Source organism: Perna viridis, chromosome 8 (assembly GCF_037379345.1).
Source record: "Perna viridis isolate PV_CMFRI_1.1 ecotype Kerala chromosome 8, ASM3737934v1, whole genome shotgun sequence".
Lineage (NCBI taxonomy): Eukaryota > Metazoa > Mollusca > Bivalvia > Mytilida > Mytilidae > Perna > Perna viridis.
Window position 1 is genome coordinate 25,912,911 of NC_142452.1, and position 27,944 is coordinate 25,940,854.

General features: G+C 33.6%; 1 protein-coding gene across 11 annotated transcripts; it reads right to left on the reverse strand.

Annotated features, from left to right (window-relative positions):
• Window positions 1–5,101: 5,101 nt before the first annotated feature.
• Window positions 5,102–27,708, reverse strand: LOC148609994 (uncharacterized). 11 transcript variants are annotated; one of them, XM_088541757.1, is made up of 14 exons: window positions 26,717–26,863; window positions 25,825–26,015; window positions 23,646–23,734; window positions 21,721–22,050; window positions 19,050–19,103; window positions 18,572–18,685; window positions 16,698–16,765; window positions 16,361–16,450; window positions 15,644–15,715; window positions 11,440–11,484; window positions 9,754–9,798; window positions 9,427–9,479; window positions 8,862–9,082; window positions 5,102–6,949 (listed from the first exon to the last, which is right to left on the reverse strand). In XM_088541757.1, the coding sequence occupies exons 3-12, from the start codon at window positions 23,710–23,712 to the stop codon at window positions 9,477–9,479; spliced, it is 888 nt and encodes a 295-aa protein (XP_088397883.1). In that variant the 5' UTR covers window positions 23,713–23,734; window positions 25,825–26,015; window positions 26,717–26,863; the 3' UTR covers window positions 5,102–6,949; window positions 8,862–9,082; window positions 9,427–9,476. The 11 variants fall into 11 exon arrangements, with proteins under 11 accessions (XP_088397883.1, XP_088397885.1, XP_088397879.1 ...); XM_088541759.1 differs by adding an exon at window positions 10,991–11,228 and having other exon boundaries at window positions 5,102–9,082; XM_088541753.1 differs by lacking the exon at window positions 26,717–26,863 and adding an exon at window positions 27,094–27,708 and having other exon boundaries at window positions 5,102–9,082.
• Window positions 27,709–27,944: the final 236 nt, after the last annotated feature.

Below are 27,944 nucleotides of genomic sequence, written 5' to 3' on the forward strand. Positions count from 1 at the left end.
TGCAGTGGTTGGGTTCAAACCTTGGTTAAATCTTGAATGAGTTTGATTTTTCTCAGAAGTCTGTTTACGAGGAACAGCGTTTTCAGAAGGGGAGGGGTACATAAAAATAAGTACCAAACATTTATGCTTGGATACTGCCTTCATTTCTAATTACTTTCCTACAAACCTTACAAATGATTTGCAGTGGTAAGGGTTGGGATTTATTTAAAAAGAATTGTTCAAAATGTAAATATGCCTTAATTGATGAGGGGTGGGGGAATTTAGTAAAAAAAAAAACACTAGAAGCCATGAAGACATGGTTTGCAGATTCAGAAATGTTATGTACTCTTGGTTGATGCAGTAAATATTTGGAATCTTAAGCACTTAAAAAATCTTTGCGATGAGAAAAAGAAGACTAATGGACGGACTGATGGACACAAAAGAAGATACTTTCCCTGGGCCGAAAGTACGCATGGGATTCATGTTTGCTATACAATGGTAACAATTTGTTTATTTTCTTTTTCAAACATATTCCTTATTTAAATCTATGCTGTTACACTGAATCATAAAATTTGAGATAAGGGAGATAACCATAATTAAATATTCTGACTCTTTTGAGATTCTTTCGTTGAGTAAGAACGTTAAGTACGTATGTTAATCACCCGATTATCTTTAATATTAGTCCAATGTGCCCAATACATAATATCAACAATTTTATTCATTAAAAAGCTACTAGACTGCTGAATATACAGCTTGCTTTGCCATCTAACAGAGCGTGTGATCTCTGACTTAAAGTAAAAAAAAATAATAATAAAAAGTTATTAACATTTGTAACAAAATACAATCCAACATTACACACAATTTCGTATTTGTTATGAAAGCACTGGTCTTATAATTATAATATAATAATATATAATTAGGGACGCTGAATGTTTTCAACATATGAACGACCACCAAAGCAGACTCTGGTCAAACCTATATAATGCACGTCTTTCATGAACTATAAGAATAATCAAGGGAACCAAGGTTATAGCGGTAATCAAAAGAATGTAATCCAGGGACAAAGACCAAACATTGACCAAACAGACATACACAACAATGAACATAAAGTAACTAAAATCATACATACAAAGTAACAAAAGTAAATGAGCAACTCGGACCACTAAAAACTGGGAGCATGGACCAGGTGCACTGGTAGGGTAAGCGTCCTCTGCTTTTCTAGAAACACCCGTCGAGTTGCTCATAAAAAGTCAAGTCTTGAGTAGACAAACGAGGGAAGGAAAACTATGACCCGTTGAATAAATCAGTTTCCATTGTGCTGATGGATACACCATAACGATCCACGAGTTCATGAAAACGGCCATAAAACTTCTGTAGTGATGACTTCAATCTTGTAGCAACATAACTCTGTTCCCAAAGCCTATTTTTAGAGTTCTAGCGCGATACAAAAAGTCAAGCTCTGGCATAACGTATGAGTTGTGATATGAACACTCTATACGGAGGAGCCGAAGGGATGTTGCCACAGATGAAAGGAAAGTTGACAATTCTGAATGAAAAGTCGTCACGTTTGTCGTAAAGTTTGGTCAATAGTTTTCCTTTACCATCGATTTCTAAGTGTTGGTCAAGATATGAGGCTGACTTCACAGTATCTGTAGTATCCTTTATCTCAAGTTTTTTTGGATAGATGCGATGTATTATATCCCCGAAATTAGGATTGTTTAAAGATAATACGTCATCTATATAGCGGAAACTGAGATTGAAGGATCTAGCCAAACGATATTTTTTTCTTTCTGATCACATCAGCTATAAAGTCAGCCTCATAAGAGTGAAGGAATTGGTCAGCAAATAAAGGAGCACAATTTGTTCCCATTGGAATGCCGACCGTTTGTTGAAAAACACGTCCACCACACTGGACAAATATGTTGTAGATTAAAAATTTCAGCACTTTGTAAACATCTTCCTCTGTATATTTGGAAAATGATTTGGAATTATTTCTTACAAATTATGAGGAATCTCTACCAAGAACTATCTATTTGTTTCTAGGTGTACCATCTTTTATGGAAAAACAACGATGTATAATGTTTTAAGTCGAGATTTTAACTAAGTATGGGGAATAGAAGTATACAGTGTTGAAAAATCATAGGTTTTAATACTATTATATTCAGATAATAGTCTTGAACTGATTGTCTCAAAAAGATCTTTCGAATTTTTCAGGATCCACATTGATATAATACCACTACGGGAGTAACAAGAGTTGTGGTAGGATTGTAGACCCTTTGACAGTTGTGAGTATAAAAGTTAAAAGTTTTGAAAGAGGTTTGGTGGTACATTTTGCAGATCCAGCTATGAAACGTTGTTTGTATGGATTCTTGTGAAGTTTAGGAACCCAGTACATAGAGGGTAAATCATAATCATCGTCCTTGGTAGGGAGACCAAAAGAGGATAGCACAGATTTATGGTTTTCTACAATCTCTTCTTTGGAGAGAGTGGCAGCAGTGTAGGTCTTATCACTGCTATTATTTTCTACGTCTACCTCTGATAATAAACATTGGATATAAAACGTTTTGCAGACAAAAGCAATGTTGTTTTTGGCTTTGTCTGCTGGTACGACAACATATTTGTCATGTATAGTAGATAATGTTTTTGCTACATCGGGGTCTTTGAAAACTGATGTAGACTTGGCACTCATTGACCTACTTAAAACTTTCATTCGTTTCAAAATTAAAGACCTCACAGCCTTTAACCACTCTGACAGAAAATCAATGTCTTCTTGCTCTCGTTTTATCCATTTTCTTGCTATACATATTACTTCACAGTACTTTTTATCTGTTTAAGATAACATCATTACCTTTTTATACCGTTCTCGAAATATGCATCTTTAAAGAACACATTTAATTAGGAAACTAATTAATATTTTCATTATATGATCGAAAGCCAATGCAACATTCGTTAAATATACTTTTGATATATGTCTATTTATTACAAACTACATTCAATTTACTTAACTATAATTTTTCATCCGCCAATGAAACTTTTCTCCTTCAAGACCGCCTCAAGGATTGCGAGCTGGAACGTGCGGACCTTTTACTAAACCGGAAAAGAGGAGTTTTACAGCCATCTCCAAGCTACCCTAGATAGAACACCACGGGACATCTTGATAGTAATGGGTGACATGAATGCTAAAGTCGAAAAAGATAACACAGGGAGAGAACTCATCATGGGGAAGGAATTAAGGAATTTGTAAAAAAAAACAATTCAACGAAAATGGAGAACTCTTTGCAGATTTATTCTCCCATAGGATCTTGTCATTGGAAGTACAACATTCCCTCATAAGGATATAAACAACCTGGGTATCTCAAGAAAACTAGAAAACCAGATAATGCACATTACAGTCGCCAGGAGATGGAGAGAGCATGACATACGTTAGAGCTTATCGAGGTGCTGATACAGCATCCGATCATCAACTTGTGGTGGCTATATTTGAGATCAAGATACCCAGGGCAAATAGACAATATCAGATTAGAAGCAGAAAGTACAGCATAAGGAAGAGGCACAGTAAACAAACGATGGGAGAGAAAGTAAAATCCATATATAGCATCACATGTCAAGAAGAACTTCGAAGGATTTTCAAAGAAGGAATACAAGATACGGTTTTCTGTCGATACAATCGAGACAACTAAGAAGCATAGGTCTGTTAAGATACAACAAGACAGGATTGACGAAAAAAATAGTTGACGAGGTAACACATACACTCCTTGAGACGTTCACGTTTCCAATTTTAACGCTCATGCATCGTTTATCGTGCGCCGACACATGGTTTTGCGTTCTTTTAAACGCACGATACGAGTGTTCGTTTAAACGCACGATAATAGCGTTCGTTTATTTTTTGTACTTTGATTATTTCCTTGATTTAGCTGTTATTTAATTTTAGGTAGGAGCGTTCGACTATCGTGCATTTAAATGCAAGATAGGAGCGTTCGTTTAAACGCACAACATAAACTTTCGTTTATCGTGCGTTTGGGTATCGTGCGTGTGGGAAACCTAAACGTCTCAAGGAGTGTAAGCATCAGGACAGAAGTAAAGAGAAAGACCAAAAAGGATAAAAGAACCTACATCAACGAGGTCGCTTCAAGAGCAACGAATCCAATGGCCAGAAATGACAGCCCCGGGGCCCTAAAGCATCTTGCATGAGCTCATTGATAACATCTGGGGAACAGTGGAAATCTCTGATGAGTGAAGTTTTGGTTACATTATTAAGGTTCCAAAAAGGGCGACCTGAGCAACTGCCAAAACTGGATAAGAATTCAACTACACTTCCAAGTTAAGTCCTAGCAAGAGTCATTCTGGAAATGATAAAGGCAACAATAGATACATGTACAAACCTCCGTGATGAACAAGCAGGATTACGATGCAGTTGATCATGTACTGACCAAATGTCCACGTTATGGGTCATCATCGAGCAGTCCATAAAATAGCAATTATCCCTCTACATCAAGTTCGCGGACTTCAAAAAGGCCTTCGACATAGTAATACACTTTATATGTACTGACACTATGGAATCCCTGTCAGATAGTAAAGATTATCCAAGGAATCTACAAAAACACCAAATGCCAAGTCATCCACAATTCCACACTCTCACCATCCTTCAATGTACATACAGGAATACGCCAAGGTAGTCTCCTGTCACCCCTTATCTTCTCAGTAGTCATTGACTGGATTGTGAGAACACTGCTGTCACTACTGAGAGGAATTCAATGATTACTCACTATAAAGCTAGAAGACCTTGACTTTGGAGATGATGTGCGCCTTCTATCCCACCAATTCAAGCACATACAACTGAAGACATCGGCCTTATACGAAACAGCCAAATCAACTGATCTAGAGAGAAACAGCAATAAAACCAAGCCTCTCCGAGTTAACACGCATAACACAGTAGCCACTAAGCCACGGTAGTTCCATTGTAGACGTTAGCGACTTCAGCTATCTTGGCAGTGTCGTTTCAAAGAATGGAGGCGCCGATTAGGACATTAAGGCGAGACTTGGACAAGCTTACGTAATCCTAAGACCAATCTGGAGGAGCAGAAACATCAGCCAAAAAAGAAAACTCAGAATATACGAGATATACAAATACAAATACTTTATTGGCACAGACACAATTACAGTGCATGGTTATTGCTTATTACAACAATTAATGTACATTACAGTGAAGCATGATAAATTTAAGATATAACATGATAATTGGTTAATATTTTTGTCATATTCAATATTATTTGAGACGGATATCTTTAATTTCAATGCAATTCAGTATAAATATTGAGGACATTCCTAAAATAGTTTGTGATGTACTATTTAAAAAATATTGATTTGGGATCTAGTATTGTCATCTGCAAAGCCAGCAACCGAAGTATTTACTTCATCTATTAATTTCTGTCTTTCTTGTTCATAATAAGGACAATGGTGTAAAAAAAATATTTTTCAACGACTTAAAATGCATGCCCTACACAAACGTTCTGAAACAGGTACATTAGTATGTCGTCCCTTTTCTATCACCAGACAATGGGAGCTTGTCCGCATTTTTTAAATAGCCGCACGTTGTGAAACGTTTACAACAATAGACATATGTCAAGTCAGTTATTTTGTATAGATCGGAGACTTGAACGCAGACGAAAAAAAAAAAAAAAAAAGAACATGACCAAGAGGTCCTCGTAAACAAATGCATGAGACAGATTCTACAAATCAGATGACCAGATAAATTACCAGAGCTATGGGAACGTACCAACCAAAAGCCCATCACTGACACCATCAAGAGGCGTAAATGAAAAAAGATAGGCCACATACTAAGACGCACAGGTAGGGTATACACTTTTTAATACTGAGAAATCATAAACTGGACCACCATTTTTTAAATTTCATCAAATCCGACATCTACAGGCTTTATATCTACCATCCATTCTGGTTGTTTTGAATCCTCATCAAAATAATTTTGTTTGTCTGTTTCAAAACTTGGAATGTTTTCCATCATGACTGGGTTTTCTGCACATCAGCCTTGACAAGTTGTCACAATTGTCTGCGAATTCTTCAACTTTTGATTCCAACTTATCTGATCATTTTAATGTCAGAAAAATTACGCCAATTTCTCAAATGCAAAAAAAAAACCTTACAATAATCTACAGACAAAAGCCATGTTGTTATCAATATTCTAGCTGATATTACAGGAACATAAGCATATTACGAATAATTCGATAAAAGAAGGATTCGTCCTTGTCCAGATTTTGACCACATTTTGAAAAAAGTAAAAGAAATTTCTTCTTTAGCAAAGCTTGGGTATGCATTTTTGAGTCCTGAACTAGAGATAGGTCGTCCCTGAAAGCTTTCCATTTCCAATCTATTTCCAACCCTAAGCATCATTTTAAATCATTTACTACTGCTGGCGAAATCCGAAGAACTTTCCCAGGTTTAGCAGTTGTACAAGACTACATTCTACACTGCTATACAGATTACGATGGGTTGTTTAAATGAGGCACAAACAGTATTCTGAACATCAATTCAAATTTATTCTATTACAAAGTAATAAATGATCACTGGTTATGTTAGCTTGAGATGAAACAATATGAATACATTATGATCACATTGACCATGAAAAAAAACCATGATGCAGAATGAATGGTCATTGGCATTGAACCTGTCGAATGTGATTATGAGCGTGTGATGTCTTTGTGTGACTCATTTCTAAACGTTACCTCACAAAAACAGCAGTAATTTTTGTCATAGGCAGTATGGAATGAATAAAAAAAAAAACAGATGTTCAGATTGTCGCGTATATTGCATATTATGTCATATCAGAAATGAAAATAAGTATATGACTTGAAATTATTAGTGTCAACCATACAAAACACGTGTCTTAGTGACAAACAGTACGAAAATACCAAACTGCATACGTGACGTTCCGAAAACGCGACTTTGTGTCTGGCTGAAATCAGAAAAAAAAAAACATCTATCATTTTTTTTTTTCCCGAAAGAAAACATCGGTAAAAGAAGACAGTACAAACATTATAAAAAAAGAAAGGCTAGAAAAGCTTATTCTTATGGCATATCGGAAATAAAAAAAAGTATCTGACTTTAAATAATTATTGAAGACCATATAACACACGTTTTTTAGTTACGGAAATAAAAAAAACTTTACATATGAAGTTCCGAATAACGCGACTTCCTGTCAGGCTGAAATAAGATAATAGCTATCATTTAATTCTTCCAGGAAAATAACGTCTGCGAAACCAGATTTAGTACTTGTACAAAAAATATAAAAAAACAAACCAAAAAGAAAAAAAGAAAAAAAAACTACTCTGGCTGGCATCAGAGATGGACACCTATGAATTAAACAGTTAAATACTACCTTAACATAAAAGTCATAAAAACATAACAAATCGTCAAAAGGAAGACAACTGTTTCGCCTGTCCCTGAACAAAAGCACTCTCAATTAATTATTGCTCACAGTAGTTCATATGCAATAAAAACAGTTACAAGACGATGATAGTATGAGCTTGTTTTCGGCTTGTGCGTCCGTCCATGTGTCCGCGCGTCCGTCACAAAGTTTGTCAGCGCAATTTCTCTGAAACTACTAAACCGAATTTTACGATAATTGATTTGTAACAAGACCAACATCATATTTAGTTATGCATATTACCAGGAAATTTTGTTACTCCATTTTTTGTAGGAGTTATGCCCCTCTGAACTAAGAAATTTGCCAAAAATCTTCATAAATTACCTTGTCAGCGCAACTCCCCTGAAACTATTGAACCAAATTTTATCAAATATGGTATGTAGCAAGAATATCATATGTAGTTGTGCGTATTACCAGGAATTTATCCCCTAAATTTAAGTAATGTCCCTTTGAAAATAGAATTTGCGTGCCCATTGAATTTAGAAATTTGTCAAAAATCCTCATAATTACATTGTCAGTTCAAATTCTCTGGAACTACTGAACCGGTTAGCGCAACTTCACTGCAGCCTCTAGACAGAATTGTAAGAAACTGTTCTCTGCACGTGATGGATACTGCAAGTGGATCAAGATTGCGATACGGGGAGACATATGTTTTTGCAGACAAAAACAAACTTTAATTTTATACAGCAAAGAGCAAAGTCAAGTTCCACCACGTTTAATTCTTATTACATTTGCATATTAATCTGGATTGTATATAATAATTTTGCACTGGGTTGCAGGAATACGATTGAAAAGACTAAGAATTTCCTTAACGAGTGAAATATAACCCGGTCATTAAACTGAAACGTGTATAAGTACCTGTTTCGTCGGTGAAAACATATACGTTTTGTTTGCTTCTCCTAGAGAGCGTCGTCATTTTTTGAAATATAGGATAGTATAACGTCAAATACTTTCTTATCTTTGCTTTAAATATGTCTATAAAGCTGTTAATTATAATACGTTTCGTTGGTAAAGTGAACTTGTTAAGACCTTGTCTGACACGGGTAGTCTCAACTAGGCCCCTTTCCGACAAAATAATTAATGTGTCGCACTTGTAGCCTTCATATCTTTCAAATATCCATTGACGAAAGGTCAAATTTAATATTCCGCACTGGATATAATTTTTTGCACAATGAACCTCAATTCCACCTCCATTTTGCATATGAACTGACCAAAGCTGTCAATATTTTATACTACCATTTTAGAGTTCGTGCTAGTGATCCTGTATATAGTTATATTACCAAACATGAGAAAAAGTATCTATGCAGCTATATATATACATACTATAATACCGACAAACAATAAACGTTATATAGTAAAGCCATTAAAACTCCAGTGGTAACCAATATCAACTTTTACCACTTATAAAACCTTTCCAAAAGCAAACTCCTAGTTTTATTACCTATTTTCAATTTTTATAACCCCCTCAAAAGCTTCTTTTTTTGTCTTTCCATTCAATTTGTTCACGATTTATACTATAGCCCACTCTTGTCAACAAAATTTAGTTACATTCCATTTATAAGTAGCATACAATTTGGCAGAAACTGCTTTCTACTGGATCATCCATTTCAAGATATAAATTTTTAACCTTCTTTTTGATCAGTTTTAGGCCAGATTTGATTTCTGAAATTACAGAATGAAAATGTATATTTTTTTTTATATTCAACATATTGAAAACAATTATATTCGTTGAAAATTTAATCACATTATTGTTTAAATCAATAGAAATATTTAATTCACTTGTTTGCATTCGAAATTTGTATCAAAATGCGGATTCAATTCAAATCTTACAATGCTTCGTGTATTTTCTATACAGAAGGTATCATATTCTTGCATCTTTACTTGTCCATCAAAGTTTATACTCATATAATACAACCTTTATTTCTATCCTCAATATAAGTGATTCTTTAAAAATTTGCACCCTTACATTTTATTGATTGTATTGATGAATATGTAATTGTACATACCCTCATTTTAGTTTATGATTCTTCATTTGATTCACCAAACATGATTTGTATCACTAAAACAATGAATTTATATATATATATATATTTTTTAAATACAATCAAATAATAGTAATTTGCTAAAATGTTTTAAACATACCATATTATTAATCAATTTAAATGTGAAGACTTTCAATTAATTTTGAAGTATTTTGAATATAAAAATATTTCCAATCTGTTAGTTTCTTTTTAAATTGTAAAACATTGATATTCAGAACATTGAACAAATGGAATCGCAATCAGTGATATGCAGTACCATTTAAGGTATTTTAATAACAGTAATATACTTACGTTCCATTCTCTCCGGCCTGTTTTCTGTGTCGTGTTCTCTGTTAGCTATTGTAAAAGCATTGCAATATAAGTACCGATATTCAAACGTTGACCAGAATGATATAATCCAAGGACAAAGACTAGATAGTTCACATACACGAAACAAAAAACGTTAAATAACCAAACTAACACAAACAAAGTAATAAAAGAACATCAGCAACCCGAACTACACTACAAATTAGAAGCACCCGTCATAAAGGTCACCAAGGGTAGACGAACGAGAAAGGAAAATAATGACATGTTAAACACATCAGTTTTCGTTGTGTAGATGCATACACCGTATCGATCAACGAGTTCATGATGACGAGCCTAGTTGTAAAAAGTCTAGCTCGATACGAGACGGTAACGTATTTACGGCAAGCTCTGACATTACGTATGAGTTGTGGTTTGAAAACTCAATTCGCAGGTGCTGAAGGGATATTGGCACAGATGTAAGGAAAGTTGAATATATGAAATGAATATTTCTCACGTTTGTCGTAAAGTATGGTAAATATTTTTACTTTACCATCGATCTCTAAATGTTAGGCTGACTTCACAGTGTCTGTATTATCCTTCATCTCAAGTTTTTTGGGAAGATGCGATGAATCAAATCCCGGAAACTGGGATTGTTTAACGTTAATACGTCGTTTTCATAGCGGAAACTAAGGTCAAGGATTTAGCCAAACGATGTATCTTCTTTTGGATCAAATCAGCCATAATGTCAGCTTCATAGGTCAGCAAGTAGAGGAGCATACTTTGTTCCCATTGAATTGATAAACGTTTGTTGAAAAAACGCGTCAACTACACTGGGCAAAGCATTAAGTTGAAAATATCTCCGTCGGTATATTTGGAAGATGACGTGGAGTTAATTTTTACAGAGTATAAGGAATCTCTACCTAAAATTACATATTTGTGTCTAGGTTTTTTTGTTTTTTTGTTTTTTTGTTTTTTGTTTTTTTTTTTTTTTTAATAAAAATCATGTTTAATGTTTTTATAGACGATAATTTAACTGAATATGTGGAATAGAAGTATAATGAGTTGAACAATCATAGGTTGTAATGATATTGTATTCTGATAATAATCTAGAACAGAGGGTTTTCTGAAGATATTTCGATTTTTTTCGGATCCACATAGAATTAATACCACTGCAGGAGTAACAAGTGTAGCCATGTAGCGTTGTTTGTATGGGTTCTTGTTGATATAAGATTCCAGTACATACATGTAGACGACAATATATCCCAATCATCTTCATTGGTAGTGAGACCACAAGAGGATAGAACATATCTATGGTTTTCCACTATCCCTTTATTTGGAAGTGTGATGGCAGTTAGGTCATATTACTGCTATTATTATCTATGTCTACCTCACAAGATTGGACGTTATACGTTTTGCAGACAAAGATATGATTGCTTTGGGCATTTTGTTTTTTTTTAATACAATCAAATAATAGCAGTTTCCTAAAATGATTAAAACATACCATATTAATAATCAATATGAATGTGAAGACTTTAAATTAATTTTGAAGTATTTTAAATATAAAAATATTTCCAATCTGTTAGTTTCTTTTTAAATTATAAAACATTGATATTCAGAACATTGCACAAATGGAATCGAAATCAATGATATGCAGTACCATTTAAGGTATTTTAATAACAGTAATATACTTACGTTCCATTCTCTCCGGCCTGTTTTCTGTGTCGTGTTCTCTGTTAGCTATTGTAAAAGCATTGAAATATAAGTACCGATATTCAAACGTTGACCAGAATGATATAATCCAAGGACAAAAACTAGATAGTTCACATACACGAAACAAAACACGTTAAATAACCAAACTAAAACGAACAAAGTAATAAAAGAACATCAGCAACCCGGACTACACTAAAAATTAGAAGCACCCGTCAATTTGTTCATAAAGGTCACCAAGGGTAGACGAACGTGGAAAACAACTATGCATAAGCGAAGGAGGAAAGGAAAATAATGACATGTTGAAAACATCAGTTTTCGTTGTGTAGATGGATATACCGCATCGATCAAAGAGTTTATGATGACGACCATAAAACTTCTGACCTGTAGCAACATAAACCTGTTCCAGAAGCCTAGTTGTAAAAAGTTTAGCTCGATACGAGACGGTAACTTATTTACGGCAAGCTTTGACATTACGTATGAGTTGTGGTTTGAAAACTCAATTCGCAGGTGCTGAAGGGATATTGGCACAGATGTAAGGAAAGTTGAATATATGAAATGAATATTTCTCACGTTTGTCGTAAAGTATGGTAAATATTTTTACTTTACCATCGATCTCTAAATGTTAGGCTGACTTCACAGTGTCTGTATTATCCTTCATCTCAAGTTTTTTGGGAAGATGCGATGAATCAAATCCCGGAAACTGGGATTGTTTAACGTTAATTCGTCGTTTACATAGCGGAAACTAAGGTCAAGGATTTAGCCAAACGATGTACCTTCTTTTGGATCAAATCAGCTATAAAGTCAGTTTCATAGGTCAGCAAGTAGAGGAGCATAATTTGTTCCTATTGGATTGATAAACGTTTGTTGAAAAAACGCGTCAACTACACTGGGCAAAGCATTAAGTTGAAAATATCTCCGTCGGTATATTTGGAAGATGACGTGGAGTTAATTGTTACAGAGTATAAGGAATCTCTACCTAAAATTACATATTTGTGTCTAGGTGTATTGTTTTTTTTTTAAATAAAAATCATGTTTAATGATAGGCGATAATTTAACTGAATATGTGGAATAGAAGTATAACGAGTTGAAAAATCATAGGTTGTAATGATATTGTATTCTGATAATAATCTAGAACAGAGGGTTTTCTGAAGATATTTCGATTTTTTTCGGATCCACATAGAATTAATACCACTGCAGGAGTAACAAGTGTAGCCATGTAGCGTTGTTTGTATGGGTTCTTGTTGATATAAGATTCCAGTACATACATGTAGACGACAATATATCCCAATCATCTTCATTGGTAGTGAGACCACAAGAGGATAGAACATATCTATGGTTTTCCACTATCCCTTTATTTGGAAGTGTGATGGCAGTTAGGTCATATTACTGCTATTATTGTCTACATCTACCTCGCATGATTGGACGTAATACGTTTTGCAAACAAAAATAAGATTGCTTTGGGCATTGTCTGCTGGTTCGATAGCATATAAGTAATGTATAACAGGCAATGCATTTGCTATATCGAGGACTTTGAAAACCAATGTAGCATTGACACTCATTGGCTTACTTGAAACTTTCATACGTTTCAAAATTAAATAACCCATAACCTCTACCCACTCTAATAAAGAATCAGTTTCTTCTTGTTCTCGTCTTTTTCCCATTTTCTTGCTTAGGCCTCTGCGGCATCCATAAGAATTTTAAATTATAATTCCAATTTATGGAGCGCGTGTCAGCGGTACCTGAGGCCTTTACAAAGGACCTTTCAGAGAGATTCGTTTTCGATGATGTTTTAATCTCCCGTAAAAGTGATAGAACATGGTTGATTAGTTCGAAATAGTCAGAATTTTGTGCTTGAATAGATGGTCAGCAGACCGATTTGATAAGTTACACTTTGTAGGAATTGTCGGGGCACTATCAAATACCAGATGCGAGTGTGCTTTGATTCCCATCTGGAGACACCATAGTCTTATAAGAGAAAAGTGTGTCCTGTCAGTTGTCAGGTTAGGATCTTTGTAGAGTGGGCGACGTCCAAGACAGTTTTTCGTTCATTCCTCTTTTTAAAACCATTAATTATATTGGTGAAGATGGATACACCAAATATCGCCCTTAAATGTAGTTTTAACACGTACTTTGCAGACACAGATAATAGATGTCAAAATTTCATCATTTACATATTCAAACGCATCGTTACATAGCAAGAAAGACTGGATTCGATCTGTTTATATCTTTATGAAACAATAAGGTTTAAACAATCCAAAATATCACAAATACATGTATATGATCGTCATTACAAATATCAAATACACAGATAAATATCAAGAATTAACTATATATGTAGTGGTGATTATTGTTTCAAGCAGATAATATATAAAACGAATTGATATGGTAAATATGTCAAACAGACAATAATTCCATCTCAAGATGAAAATTTTAACTCAAAATGAACGACAGAAAAAAATTAAGCCACAAGGCAACTGTAGTATTAATTTGTTTTGTTTGTTGGGGTTTAACGTCCGAGCAGCAATATTTCAGCTATATTCAGACAATGAACATGAAATGGATGATAAAATGAACATGAAATGAAAAAAAGAAAGGATGTGTCACAAGGATAATAGGGTCGACAAATTTTGATTGCCACTGGAAAAAGGGGGGATTGGTAAGGTCGGGCAATTTAGCCTCCTGTGGCGGAGCGCAAAGGTTCCTACTCCTATCGAATACCACAGCAGGGTTCTTTAACGTGCGAGAAACGTGGCATTATTCCCAACACGGTGCACCACTATGGTTTGCGGTCAGGTTTTCCGTATTATAGCCTGACAACCACAGCATGTAACACGCCAGGGGTACCCCATTTCACCACCTGGGGCACACATTCCAGTTGCTCTGTGGGCAGAGCGCCTAGCCCCCGACTAGATTTCTGAGCACTATTTAGTCGCCTTATACGACAACCGTAGCGCTCCTGCAGGCCTATTTTAAGTTCATGATGACGACCATAAAACTTCTGTAGTGATGATTTCAATATTGTAGCAATATAACCTTGTTCAAGAAGCCTATTTGTTAGCGTTCTAGGGCGATAAAAAAAAGTCTGTGTAGTTTCGGCAAGCTCTGGCATAACGAATGAGTTGTGATACGAACACTCCATACGCAGGTGTTGAAGTGATGTTGCCACAGATGAAAGGAAAGTTGACAATTTTGAATGAAAAGTCATCACGTTTGTCGTAAAGTTTTGTCAATAGTTTTTTTCTTCTATCGAATTATAAGTGTAGGTCAAGATATGAGGCTGATTTCAAAGTATATGTAGTATCCTTTATCTCAAGTTCTTTGAGGTAGATGCGATGTATCAAATCCCCGAAATTAGGATTGTTTAAAGACAATACGTCATATATATAGCGTAAACTGTGATTAAAGGATCTAGCAAAACGATATTCTTTCTTTCTGATCAGATCAGCTATTAAAATCAGCAATAAAGAAACTGATTACAGGTACACAAATGTAGATAAACTACTACTAGCAATAAAATGACATGCCAGCTCCAGACCAGTTTACATTTATGAAAAGTTAAGTCCTCATCGTATGTAATATTATTCTCAAATTCTTCCCATTCGGGGTTGAGAACTACCGTACATCAGCAGTAATACAATAAGGACACAACCCATACAATGCCGAAAATTACTTTTAAATATCATGTGTTAGTTTCTTTGTAAAGACCCTGTGAGCGAATCGGTTTACTCAAGTGCAATATGGTTATCTATAAGTGTCAATATTATTTGTGCATGTCCGCCTGCATTTTTGCAAATATAAATTCCGCATATGATCTGAGCTTTGGCTCAAATGTTAATAGCGTAAACTGTTAAAACATGTTCCATTTATCTTAATACTAAACTAAAAAATGTGCAAGATCAAAGATGATGTGACAATATATTAACGGCACGCAATTGAATTGTACAGACTGACATTTTAGACCTTTTTTTCGTTACAAACTCTGAATACTTACCCACGTATGGACATTTAGGCGTTTACAAATAACAACTCTTTTTGATACCTTATAGAGATTATTTATATACCAATGATTTCCTGAATAATGTTTTCCTTTTTACGTTTTACATTTTGGTATTGAATGTCTATAAAACTTTTTTACATTATATTAAAAGAATTATTAAAAACTACTAACAGTTCATTATATACTTGCCATTTCTCTGAAAGCAAAAGTATTTACCGACAAAGCCAAGGAAAAGTCCAACCACGGAAAACACGTACTTATCTAAATGCAAGATAGTTACATAATTATAGAACTGATAAACTCTACTTCATAATATAATATAATGATATATTACAAATACCATTTATCAGCATATACATAAAGTTTAGGTAAGGAATAAGCGTATTATGGCAATAGTAATGATAAAAAGCCAGTACATCAGAATTACTTCATTAGTATTATAAATAACATCCTGTTCTCTTTTTTTTTCAAAAATAGTTATGTTCATTCAAACGTGACGGTGCTTTCTCTGCATCGCAAAATACTGTAGCCGATAATAAAAACAGTAATAGAACAAAATTGATTATTTAAAAAATGAAATTCATATATCTTTGGAAGAAAATTGGTTATGTTACTTCAAATTCGAAATACATCCATCAGTAGCGAAAATACTTTTATACCAGTCGCCATCGAACCAATTTTATCAACCGGTTCGGTGCTATGTATAACCTTAGCCGCCTTTAGGATCCACTCCAAAATGGTACATGTGTTGTAGTAGATTTATACATTAATCTGATGTCAAGAATCCAAACTTGCAGAATATCAAACTCAAAAGTTTTATCTCTAAATAAGTACTTGATAAACATGTTTCCATATAAGGCTACATTTGCTGACAAAACTAATAAATACATGTTTATATCTACTTACTTGAGCATGTATTATCATTTCTAAATCCTTCAGCTGCTGCGGCTCCAAAAAAAACAAGGGTAAGAATCCAAAACAAAATTGTTCTAATTTCTGAAATTATAATAACACCTCGAGCTTTGAAAAAAAAATATGATATGGTCATATACCTGTGTATGACCAAAAGATTGTATGTAACTATACATGCGTATGTTTAATAGTATGAGGAAAACTATTATTTAAAACATTAAAAAAAGTTGAAATAATTCATCTGTTTGGGAAGAATATGTCACTCAGCCATTATTCTACTTTCATGTTTCGGTATCTATTTACCGATATTTAAAACAAAGTTTAATCTTACTATTATAATGTCTTCTTGTAAGCAGCAGCATTTCCCATCACCTTGTTGAACGTATTTCTTCACAAAAGCTTTTTAAAACGAATAACTATTAATTTGAACCAGATTAAGTAACTAGGTCATAAATTGATTTTTTACTGATTTAACCTTTTTCAACGAAATTGTGATAGTAAAAATGCTTATTTGAAATAAATTCAAAAGTCACAAACTCATAGTAATTATATGTATTTATATATAATTCATGGCATATATCAGCTATCATTTCTACTCTGATGTTTGCAGACAAATATTAACACAAACGCAAGACGTCTGTTTTTTGAGAATTTTTGTATCAAATATTTTTTTACATACGTTTTAGTGTCTTATCTTTGAGATCCTTCAAAAGTAACAAAATAAACTACTTGCATGTACCAATGACATGCGCATGTATTAACAATAAGTACATTTGCAAACAACATGTATAGCTTAATTAAAGTGAAAACAGATGCAGTAAACACTAAGTTTTTTGTTGCTTGATTTTCCTTGTTCGTCAAATGTGTCAAACCGGTTATATTTGTCGAGTTCTCGGTTTAGATTCATCATACTTTGTAAGAAATAATTATAAATCATCTTCCAAATATACAGAAAAAGATATTAACAAAATAAAGGAATTTTTAATCGACAACATATTTGTCCAGTGTGTTGGACGTGTTTTTTCAACAAACGGTCGGCATTCCAATGGGAACAAATTGTTCCCCTTTACTTGCTCACCTATTCCTTCACTCTTATGGGGCTGACTTTATAGCTGATCTGACCCGAAAGAAAAATTATCGTCTGAATAGATCCTTTAATCTCAGTTTCCGCTATATACATGACGTATTATCTTTATAAACAATCCTAATTTCGGGGATTTGATACATCGCATCTACCCCAAAGAACTTTAGATAAAGGATACTACAGACACTGTACACTGTAAAGTCAGCCTCATATCTTGACCTACACTTAGAAATCGATGGTAAAGGAAAACTATTGACTAAACTTTACGACAAACGTGATGCAAAATTGTCAACTTTCCTTTCATCTGTGGCAACATCCCTTCAGCACCTGCGTATAGATTGTTAATATCACTACTCATATGTTATGCAAGAGTTTGCCGAAACTACGCAGACTTTTTGTATCGCACTAGAAATCTAACAAACAGGCTTTTATGACAGGGTTATGTTGCTACAAGATTGAAGTCATCACTACAGAAATATTATGGTCGTCATCATAAACTCTTGGATCGTTATGGTGTATCCATCTACACCATGACGACTGATATATTCAACGGGTCATAGTTTTCCTTTCCTCGTTTGTCGACCCAGGACTTGACTTTTTATGAACAACCCAGCGGATGTTTCTAGAGAAGCAGAGGACGCTTACCCTTCTGGTGCACCTGATCCATGCTCCCAGTTTTTAGAGTCCTAGTTCCTCATTTGCTTTTCTTACTTTGTAAGTATGATTTTAGTTACTTTATTTTCTTTGTTGTGTATATCTGTTTTTCATGTCTGGTCTTTTTCCCTGGATTGCATTCTTTCGATTACCGCTATAACCTTAGTTCCCTTTATTGCTCTTCCATTAACGAAAATGAACATATAAGCCTTAGTTATATGATACTTTTAAGGAAAAAGTCGAAACTGAAAGTATATATTTCAAATAAGCTAATTAAATCAAGCAGTAAGAGTGAAATTTAATGTCCAAAAATAATTTTGTATTAATATGAGTGGTACAATTTATCCGTGACCATCAAATTCAAAGTAGATCGATATGTTTCCTTATTTTAAGACTCTCTGCAGCAGATAAATCAGATATTTATTTATCATAGATAAAACAATAATTGTATGAAGCTTGCATCTTACCATTAATAGGATCTGTACGAAACCTTGAACAAGTCAACAAAATCGTTGCTATGAATGTAGATGAGACGAAACTTATTGACGTCCACAGCAAGTTTTCTTTTATGCAATCATTTTCTGTTAAGATAACAATAACTATTAAGTCATACATCAAATACGAAAAATTCACTGTTTAGACAAACGAACTCTGGGAAACGCGTTCTTTTAATGATTAATGAAAACCATATAAAGATTTGGAAAAATATGTAAAGAATACGATTTCATATTTTTCCCTTTATTTTCATATTTTACATTTATTTTGTTTTATTTGGTTAATTACATTGTTAATGTCGATCGCCTTTGTTTCTTGTTTTCATATTTAGGACATATACTTGTATTTTGACGTATTTAAATTGTCCCATAATTGACGCGTCGATATTGGTATACCGATATTAATATGTATAATTGAACTTATCCTGAAGTAGTGTACATTATCACTTACTAGGCGCCGAATCATTGTATTCAACTGTTGTTCTGCGTGGCTTAGTACAGTTTTCTATTATAAAAAAAATATCAATGTATTAAAACAAAGAATAATTGTTTATGTATTACAAAAAAGATTATAAATTCATTACATCGTTTAATGAGCGAACGATCTTATATTACATGAAGAAAATACAATATGTTTCGTTAATCAATACGTATAAAATAAATTCGTCAGAACGAAAAGACGAATTCATAAATCATATACGTTTAAACGTATTGTCCTGAATAATCCTAATATACTATGATGTCAATGTTTATGGTGTTCATATAATCAATTTTGTATAGAGGATAAACTCATTCCCACACTTTAACTATAGTAGACTGTTCATGACATCATCAATAATAAAGAAGCACTAAAAAACAGAAGCTTATTCTCTGTATTACAAATGAGAGAATTGTATTTATGTTGAAGATTTTCACTTCTCGTAGTTTTTTCCCGCAGTCTGAAACCCGTATGAAAAACAACTTGATGCAATTTTCCCAAAATTTTGTGCAAATCTCCTTACAAAAAGTCAATATAATCATTGCCATCAATGCAGATGAGACGAAACTTATTGACGTCCACAGGAAGTTTTCTTTAATGCAATCATTTTCTGTTGAGATAACAATCACTATTATGTCATACATCAAATACGAAAAAGTCATTGTTTAGACAGACGGACTCTGTGAAATGCATTATTTTTATGATTAATAAAAAACATATGAAGATTTGAAAAAAAAATGATGTGTATATTTAAAATACATGTAAAATTACGATTTCATATTTTCCCCTTTATTTTCATATTTTACATTTATTCTGTTTTATTTGGTTATTGTGTATGTCGATCGTCTTTGTTTCTTGTTTTCATATTTAGGACATATACTTGTAATTGACGATTCGATATTGGTATGCCGATATTAATATATATTTAATTGAACTTATCCTAAAAGTTCATGACTTCATCAATAATAAATTAGCACTAAAATCAGTAGCTTATTCTCCGTATTACAAATAAATAAGAGAATTGTATTCATGTTGAAGATTATCACTTCTAGTAGTTTTATCCCGCAGTCTGAAACCCGTACGAAAAACAACTTGATGCATTTTTCCCAAAATTTTGTGCAAATCTCCTTTTTTTAGCTAACCTGGCCGTAGGCCATGTGAGCTGTTGCCATCACTTGGCGTCCGTCGTCGTCGTCGTTAACTATTTCTTCAAACATCTTCTCTGAAACTACTAAATAGATTTGCATGAAACTTACAATGACTATTCCTTAGAGTATCCTGCACAAAAAACCGTTTGGAGATTTGATCGGCTAAAAAATATGTTCGCCTTTACTAAAAATAGAACATAGGATTAGACAGCAGATCTTTGCTTACATCTCTCCAAAATCGTTAGGCCTAGCCAAATTCTGACATAGGATAAAAGTATTCAGTATGAGAGCTATTAAAATCTGTTGACCAATGTTGGAGTTATCGCCCTTTTTGGACGTTTTTTAATGTTTTTTGATGTTATTACTTTCAAAAAATCTTCTCCTCAAAAACTACTATACAGACTTCAATGAAAGTTGGTATTTTTGTTTTTAGGGTATCCTTAACAAAAAACCCGTTTTGAGTTTTGATCTGTTAAAAAATATAGCCAATGTTACTAAAAATAGAACATAGAATTCGTACAGTATTGTTTTGCATATATCTCCAAAACCGTTAGGTTTGGCCAATATGTTTCAATTGCTGAAATATCCTTATCATAAGGCATATAAAATTATCCAACGGATCAAAGTTGTCAGACGACTCCATGCAAGGGTTATTGCCCATGAGAGGTGAAAATGACTTTATTATAGTTTTCAGCCTATATCTTGAAAACTATGATTAGATAGAATGAAACTTCCAATTGCTAAAATGATTCTTATTATAAGGCCTACAAAAGTCCAGGGATCAAAGTTGTCATACGACTCCATGTAGGAGGTATTGCCGTTGAAAGACAAACAATTACGTTTTTTGCAGTTTTCAGTCAATACCTAGAAAATTATAATAGGCAGAATGAAACTTTCGATTGATGAAATGATTCTTATTATCAGGCCAACAAAAGTCTTCAGTCAATACTTTGAAAATTATATTAGGCAGAATAGAACTTTGATGAAATGGTCCTCATGATAAGTCGTACCAAAGACTTCATAGAGTAAAACTTGTAGGACAATTTCCTGTTAGAGTTATTGCCCTTGAAAAGCAAACATTTAACCAGGTGAGCGATTCAGGCTCCTGGGAGCTTCTTGTATTGCATACACATTCAGTAAATAGGTTTGTTCTTCTTATGCATCCGGAAAGTTTTCTTAATATATCTTAAAATTATGATAATTAAAGTAAATAAACAATCTGTTAAGCATAAAACAATGTGTTAGGAAAAAAGTTTGAGCTTGAGCAAGACGAGCAAGATCATATGTAGAAATCAGTATTTTTTCAGTGCTCGGAAGCCAGAATAATGACTGAAAATGGTGAATATATATTTCCTATTATACTTTTATCATTATTTTATAACAGTTTTTAATTTTTTTTTTAACGAAGTCTTTGTTTAGTTTGAAAATAGTCAGGTATACAATTCTACTTTAATATGAATAAGAAACAAATTTTGTTTAGCCCGATGTGACATTTCCTTTTGATTCAAAAATAGTTACTTCAACATTAGCTACATCGTACTGGATTCCATGACGGCAAGTCCACACGCCATTTAAGGATTTGTCAATCTTTCCTCTTACCACGTATGTAGTCTCATTTGTTTGTGGATTAAGGCTTATAATCCCGTTTCTGTAGAAGTGATCGCAGTGTACTTCCGGAGAAGGGGGAAGACAATCAGCTTGAAGATGGCCGGTTGGGTCATATATTAGCACCTTGTGGATTAGTGATCTTGTCTTGCAGACTAATGTTAAGTTATTCGTTGATACCCGCCAGGTAAGACAAAGGTTAATACCACACTGTGAAAAACCTGTATGAATAGAAGGAATACGCGGATGACTTGATTTCATGTATCATAGTCATCTGTATACAACCAATTGCAAGACCTATATTTGTTATCAATCTGCTTCCCTAAATTTAGATAAAGCGATTGTGATAATTCAACACCTCTCTCTGGATCCCCAACGACAGACTAAGGCATAACCTTCATGTTGTTCTGCTGCAGGTTGTTTCAGAATATTCACATGTATTATTATGATTACAAAATGTGGTTTTGATAAAGTGCAAAATGTGGTACAAGATGTGATAGTAGAACTGTTCTGTTTACCATTTTCTTTAAACCTTGATTTTGGGAAAACTATTTATGTTTCAAGCAACTTCTATCATGCAGTAAGAAGCATATGTTCTACCTTGTCATTTCCAGATTTGTGTCCTACCATCCGTTGTAAATGCAGTCATGGTTAAACCACATTCTAAAATACTTGTACCAAGTCATGACCATTTTCCAACTTTCCGATTTTTTGGCCTGTTATTGCAATTTGTTATACGGACTTTTCCCTTTGACTACTGCTCTGATTTTATCCTTAATTTTGTTATATATTACCCTTCATTTCATCTCAAATAATAATCGCCCTAAATGCTTGTATAGCCACTGTTGATGATAAAATTTAGTAGTTCAAGGCGATAGCATGATATCAGAATAGGATATCTGTCAGGAAGACAGCAAAAAAAAAAACAATTGACTCTGAATGTGTCCACACTTATTGGTCTCTCATCATAATAGCATCATCATGTGATTTATGCAGAGGGACCGTTTCTGTAGATCCTGTGGTAAAATAGATCCTGACGCTCTTCAGCTACCAGTACGTGCATAAACGATTATCTGCATTTTTTGTTACGTTGTATAATTTGGGTAGACATTGGATGTTGCGTACTATGCAACTGAATGCATTTGCAACGTTTAAGACCATCGTCAAACATTTACACACCCGTTGCTTTATAGCATGGCATCAACAGACCATGCTAAAATTGAAATCAGGACAGGAGGTCAAGGAACAAGAGAAAGCTATTCACAAACAATTAAAGCGCACTTTTTTTGCAAGATCGAACAGTTGAATCCTCCAATTTAGTATGATGTATAACAATGTATGCACATACACTCCTTGAGACGTTTAGGTTTCCGCACGCACGATACCTAAACGAACGTTAACGCTCACCAAACGCACGATAAACGAACGCTAAAATCGTTTTGTTTCAACGCACGATAGACGAACGCTTACAGTGTGTGTTTAAACACACGATAGACAAACGATGACAAAACAAAAATAATAATAACAAATAATGACGACAGAAGAAAAGAACATGAAATTAACGAAAATAAAAAGATTAATAATAGCAAAATATATAAAAATAAAAATTAAATCAAGAAAATAATCAAAGTACAAAAAAGAACAAAATAAAGAAACGTTTCTATCGTGCGTTTAAACGAACTCCAGAATCATGCGTTAAAACGCATGCTCCTATCGTGCGTTTAAAAGAACGTAAAACGATGTGTAAACGCACGATAAAGGATGCACGAACGCTAAAATGTGAAAGGTGAACGTCTCAAGGAGTATACCATCTTACCTGTTTGGTTTAAACAGAGAACATATACCAAAATGTGTAGTACATTAATGTATTCCATTCTTTTCATTCAAATCTATCATGATGCTTAACTGCAAAATAATTAAATAATATTTGATTTATAACACTTATATATGATAACAAAACGCGAAAATAATATATTTGTGTTCACCATGAACAAGGTAAACAGATCGAAACAAAAGACAAACGGAAGATGAAAATGTCTTAATGACTCCCTTAAATCTATCACTGTCTTAATTACTGGTTGAATTAGCTTTCCTAATAAAAACAAAGCATCAGGAATGAACGTTCTATAAGTGCATGGTGTCTGAGTCATGACCGTTAAATTTTGTTCTGTTTTAGTTGATTGTAAGTATCATAATAAGTAGTGATTACGTATCAAAATTCGTATATATGTGTGAAATCTATTTAAGAGCATTCAAGTCATTTTATTTTTTCAGGAGCTCTTTCGAAATTTTCGACTGAGAATAGCTGGTTTGGAATGTATGTTTATTACTAAATGTATTAGGTTAACGTTCGAAACAAATATGTCTGGTTAAAAAGATAATTAAAAATAATTTGCTTTAGTTATTTCAAAGGTTTTCTTAAACTGGAATTCGTATGGTAAAATTCCGAAATTAATAGTAAAAAGCCTTTTCATGGGGAGATAATTGGCGGGAAAATGTACTAAAAACGTAATAGATTTGTTTTGCGAAGTTGTAATATTACAATAATAAAATCGATGGGCTTATTTCTTCTCTTGAAACATGATAGAATATCAATTAAGAATTGTTTTTACTTAAAATGTATTAGAAATCGATATATTTTAAAATATTTAGCAAAATAGTGAAAAAGAAGCAACGAAATTGTGCCCAGTGGCTTCCATACACTCTATATAAAAGTGTTGTCGTTTCGAATTTTTCTACATCCGGCATCATTACCTGATTGTATGTTGTGTAACATTATTATTATGGTTAATTATCTTCTACCATTGCATGCATGCATGCAGTTTCTCTTTGTATAATGACAAAAAAAACGCACTTGGTTGCATGCAAGCAGTTAATCTGCCAAGTCACTCTGTCAGTGCAGAAGAGTTTGCCTTCGTGTATGAAAATGTGCACTTTTATACCATATGTGCCGACGTTTGGTTTATTTTACAATGTGTACCTTGGTCTTTTTTTTTCAGATTGTTTTGATATTTGTTGCTTATACATAATTATTTTGTTTTCTTCCAATCCTTGCAGGTATGAATCTCTATAATTTCTACTCTTTTCTAAAGTAGTTTTAATACCAAAATGCTCTGTTTTAAGAATCTCCTTGTTAAAACCACATTTTTAAAAAAAAAAAGTAGTATTCGTTTGTAAATAATGTTTTTTTTAGTTATCGCTTGGGACGAACATGTGTAGTCATATGAACTATAAGGGATATCGAATGCAGGTTTTTATTTAAAGTATACAAAGTGTCGAAGTAGGATGGATTATGGCAATTTCCAGCACATGCCTTATCTATCATAAGTCATAGATAATATCTTAATATCACGCAGTCCTGCACTGATTTCTTTATCATTTGACCACGTGGTATACGACGGTAATTCACAGTACAGTGTTCATTTGAGATATGTGATATCTGTCATAATATATACTGTTAAACAAAAAGGGCATGTGTACTTCAAACTCATTCATCAGATAGGGATTTATCAATAGATATATTTGTTAGGGTACAGATTTAACTATAAATCAAAATGGCATATGACATGCTGTTACAGAAAGAAAGAAGTAAAGAAGAAAAAAAACAGTGACTAAAATTACAAATTGACCAAAGAGTCAAGTATATGATAAAGTGAAACTAAATGCAATCCATATTAGACGAGTTGTTCGCCAATGCAAATTTGATCATAAGACAAGCGAAAGTTACCTTTATTAGTTGTTTTGTTATTATCAAGCATACAGGGTGTATATGTATATGGTAACACACACAGTCAGTCAAGTAAGGCCTTCTGACATAACTCTTATACCACCGTATTTTTATTAGGGTTAGCCCTGGATTTAATTTATCTTAGGTTTGTTATTATTAGAATGAAAAAAAAGACATTTTTGAAAAAAAAATGAAACAAAATTTATTTACCTTTGATACATATTTTCGGCAATTACAGAAAGAACGTTTGCGGGCAAGGTTCATATACCTGATCGTTAACTGTGACATTTGTGTTGTGATATGTCATCAAACTCGAGTACAGTTATTCTGAATCCAAGCCAACTCTACCTCCTGTACATATTTTTGGCCGTGTCTACTTATGATTCTTTTACTCTTTTATGCAATGATTCTTGACCGTCTGCACTGTAGGGTCACATGCAACGTTTGAGGAGAACGGTTCTGATTAAGAAAAAGGTAGCAAAAGTTAAATGACCGCACACCAAAATCGAAAGCTAGTACAGCACAGACATAAAAAGTTAGATGCCCCAAGAATATATTCAGTTTCTGCTTCTGTTCAGCATTTTGATAGTAGTTTTCGTATAATGGAAATGATATTTATAACAGGTATGTGGTGGTTAGTCACGTTGGGAACGAACACCCCTATTGCAGATCGGTCGACTCAGTCAAAGTGACGCTCTTAAAATTAATCATTTCAATAAATGGGCAGTGCATCCGCTTTTTTATTGGATTATGTAAGTCGCTTAGGTCTATCTAGGAATTTTTTTTATAATGGTAGCACTTTGTAGAAGTGGTATGTGACATGAAAGCCAATGGCACTTTACGTTCCAGCCCCTATAATATTTTGCAAAGTAAAGACAATGGGAATTCCAACTTGTTTCATTTTAAGGGTTTAATTGAAGCTTTCATTTTGTGTAATGCTAGAACACAATTTTAAGCATATACTGTTGAATTCAATATGAATCATACAATAGCTGATTTAAATGTATTTAGACATTAGTAGATATTGAGCATGATCTGATTTAGGTCAAGTCAATAATAGTGCCATTGTGTAACGCTGCGTCTGTTCGTGTCCCTTTATAACTGTAATCGGTTAATATCAATAATATTGTAAGTAAATGTTAATATAAAAATACACTTACTTCAACAAAACCACTTTACCGAATTTCGTCTAACATGCCATAAATATCCACTGACAAATATTTTTTAAGGGTCGTTCAATACCAATATCAGGACATGCGAATTGAAAGCCCAAATCATTTAAATTCAGAGATTATTGTAAAATATTTGCAATGCACATTGATATAAAGACCTTGAAATCAGTTGAAAAACTAAGACATTGAGATAACAACCCAGTAGTTCAAGTCCCAACAAATCTGTTTAATTTGTAAAGTATTTTGTCAACAGAAAATTGAGTATTTAATTTTTCAAAAGTAAATTTCGAGCTTGATATATTATCGTGTAGAAATGTGTCTTACCTTGAAACATGATGCATCCTCAAACAAAACAAAATGCATACCTGTACTATACTCGACGTCACATACAACATATTTTCGAATTGAAGGTCTACTTTTTAAACCGTCGGGATTTACCGCTAGAGTTGTCTCTCCTTTATTTAATATGAATATAGTTCGCATATATGCATGACGTGTTAGTACCAAAGAGTCGCTTATTAGCTTAAATCATGCGTAACAAATCCTTACGGGAAAATCCCATACTAATATCCGCCATGTTGGTTTCTACGGGACGATTTGTTTACAAACGAAGTTCGTAAGTTCCCGTCGAACTACAGTGACAATCGTCTGCTTGATCAACTTCTCGGTATTGTACGTTGTTCGCGTAAAATAAATCCGAGATATCCGAAATAACGCCGAAATGCATTCCGGGTCTTCGGTTTTTGGACAAACCATTTAAACGTAAACAATATCTCCTAGCAACCCGAACAATGTAAAAATGGCTTTTTACAATGTAAATATTGGCACCGAGAATTAAAATCTGACCGGAATTTAACGATTCAATGTTTAGGGAGAAGCCGTTTGGCTAAACGAATGAGCAAGTCATTTAAGACAATTTAAACGACGGTAGGTGTCAATAAAGTCGTAGAAAATATTTTTATTCAAATTTTAACAGTATGTTATTTATGTGACGCCGAGTATAAGGATATTCAAAAAGAACATTTGATTATTAAACTGCCTGTCAATTGTGATCTGATAAATGATTAGCGATACACCTATTGGTTTCTAGTAGTGTAAACAAAATTATGCGCTTGCGCTTCAAACGACTGATCACTTTTTTTTTGTCTCTTTGAATTTCTCACTTATCTGCAGAATTTATTATATCCTCGAGAATCAAATTGTTTGTCATTTAACC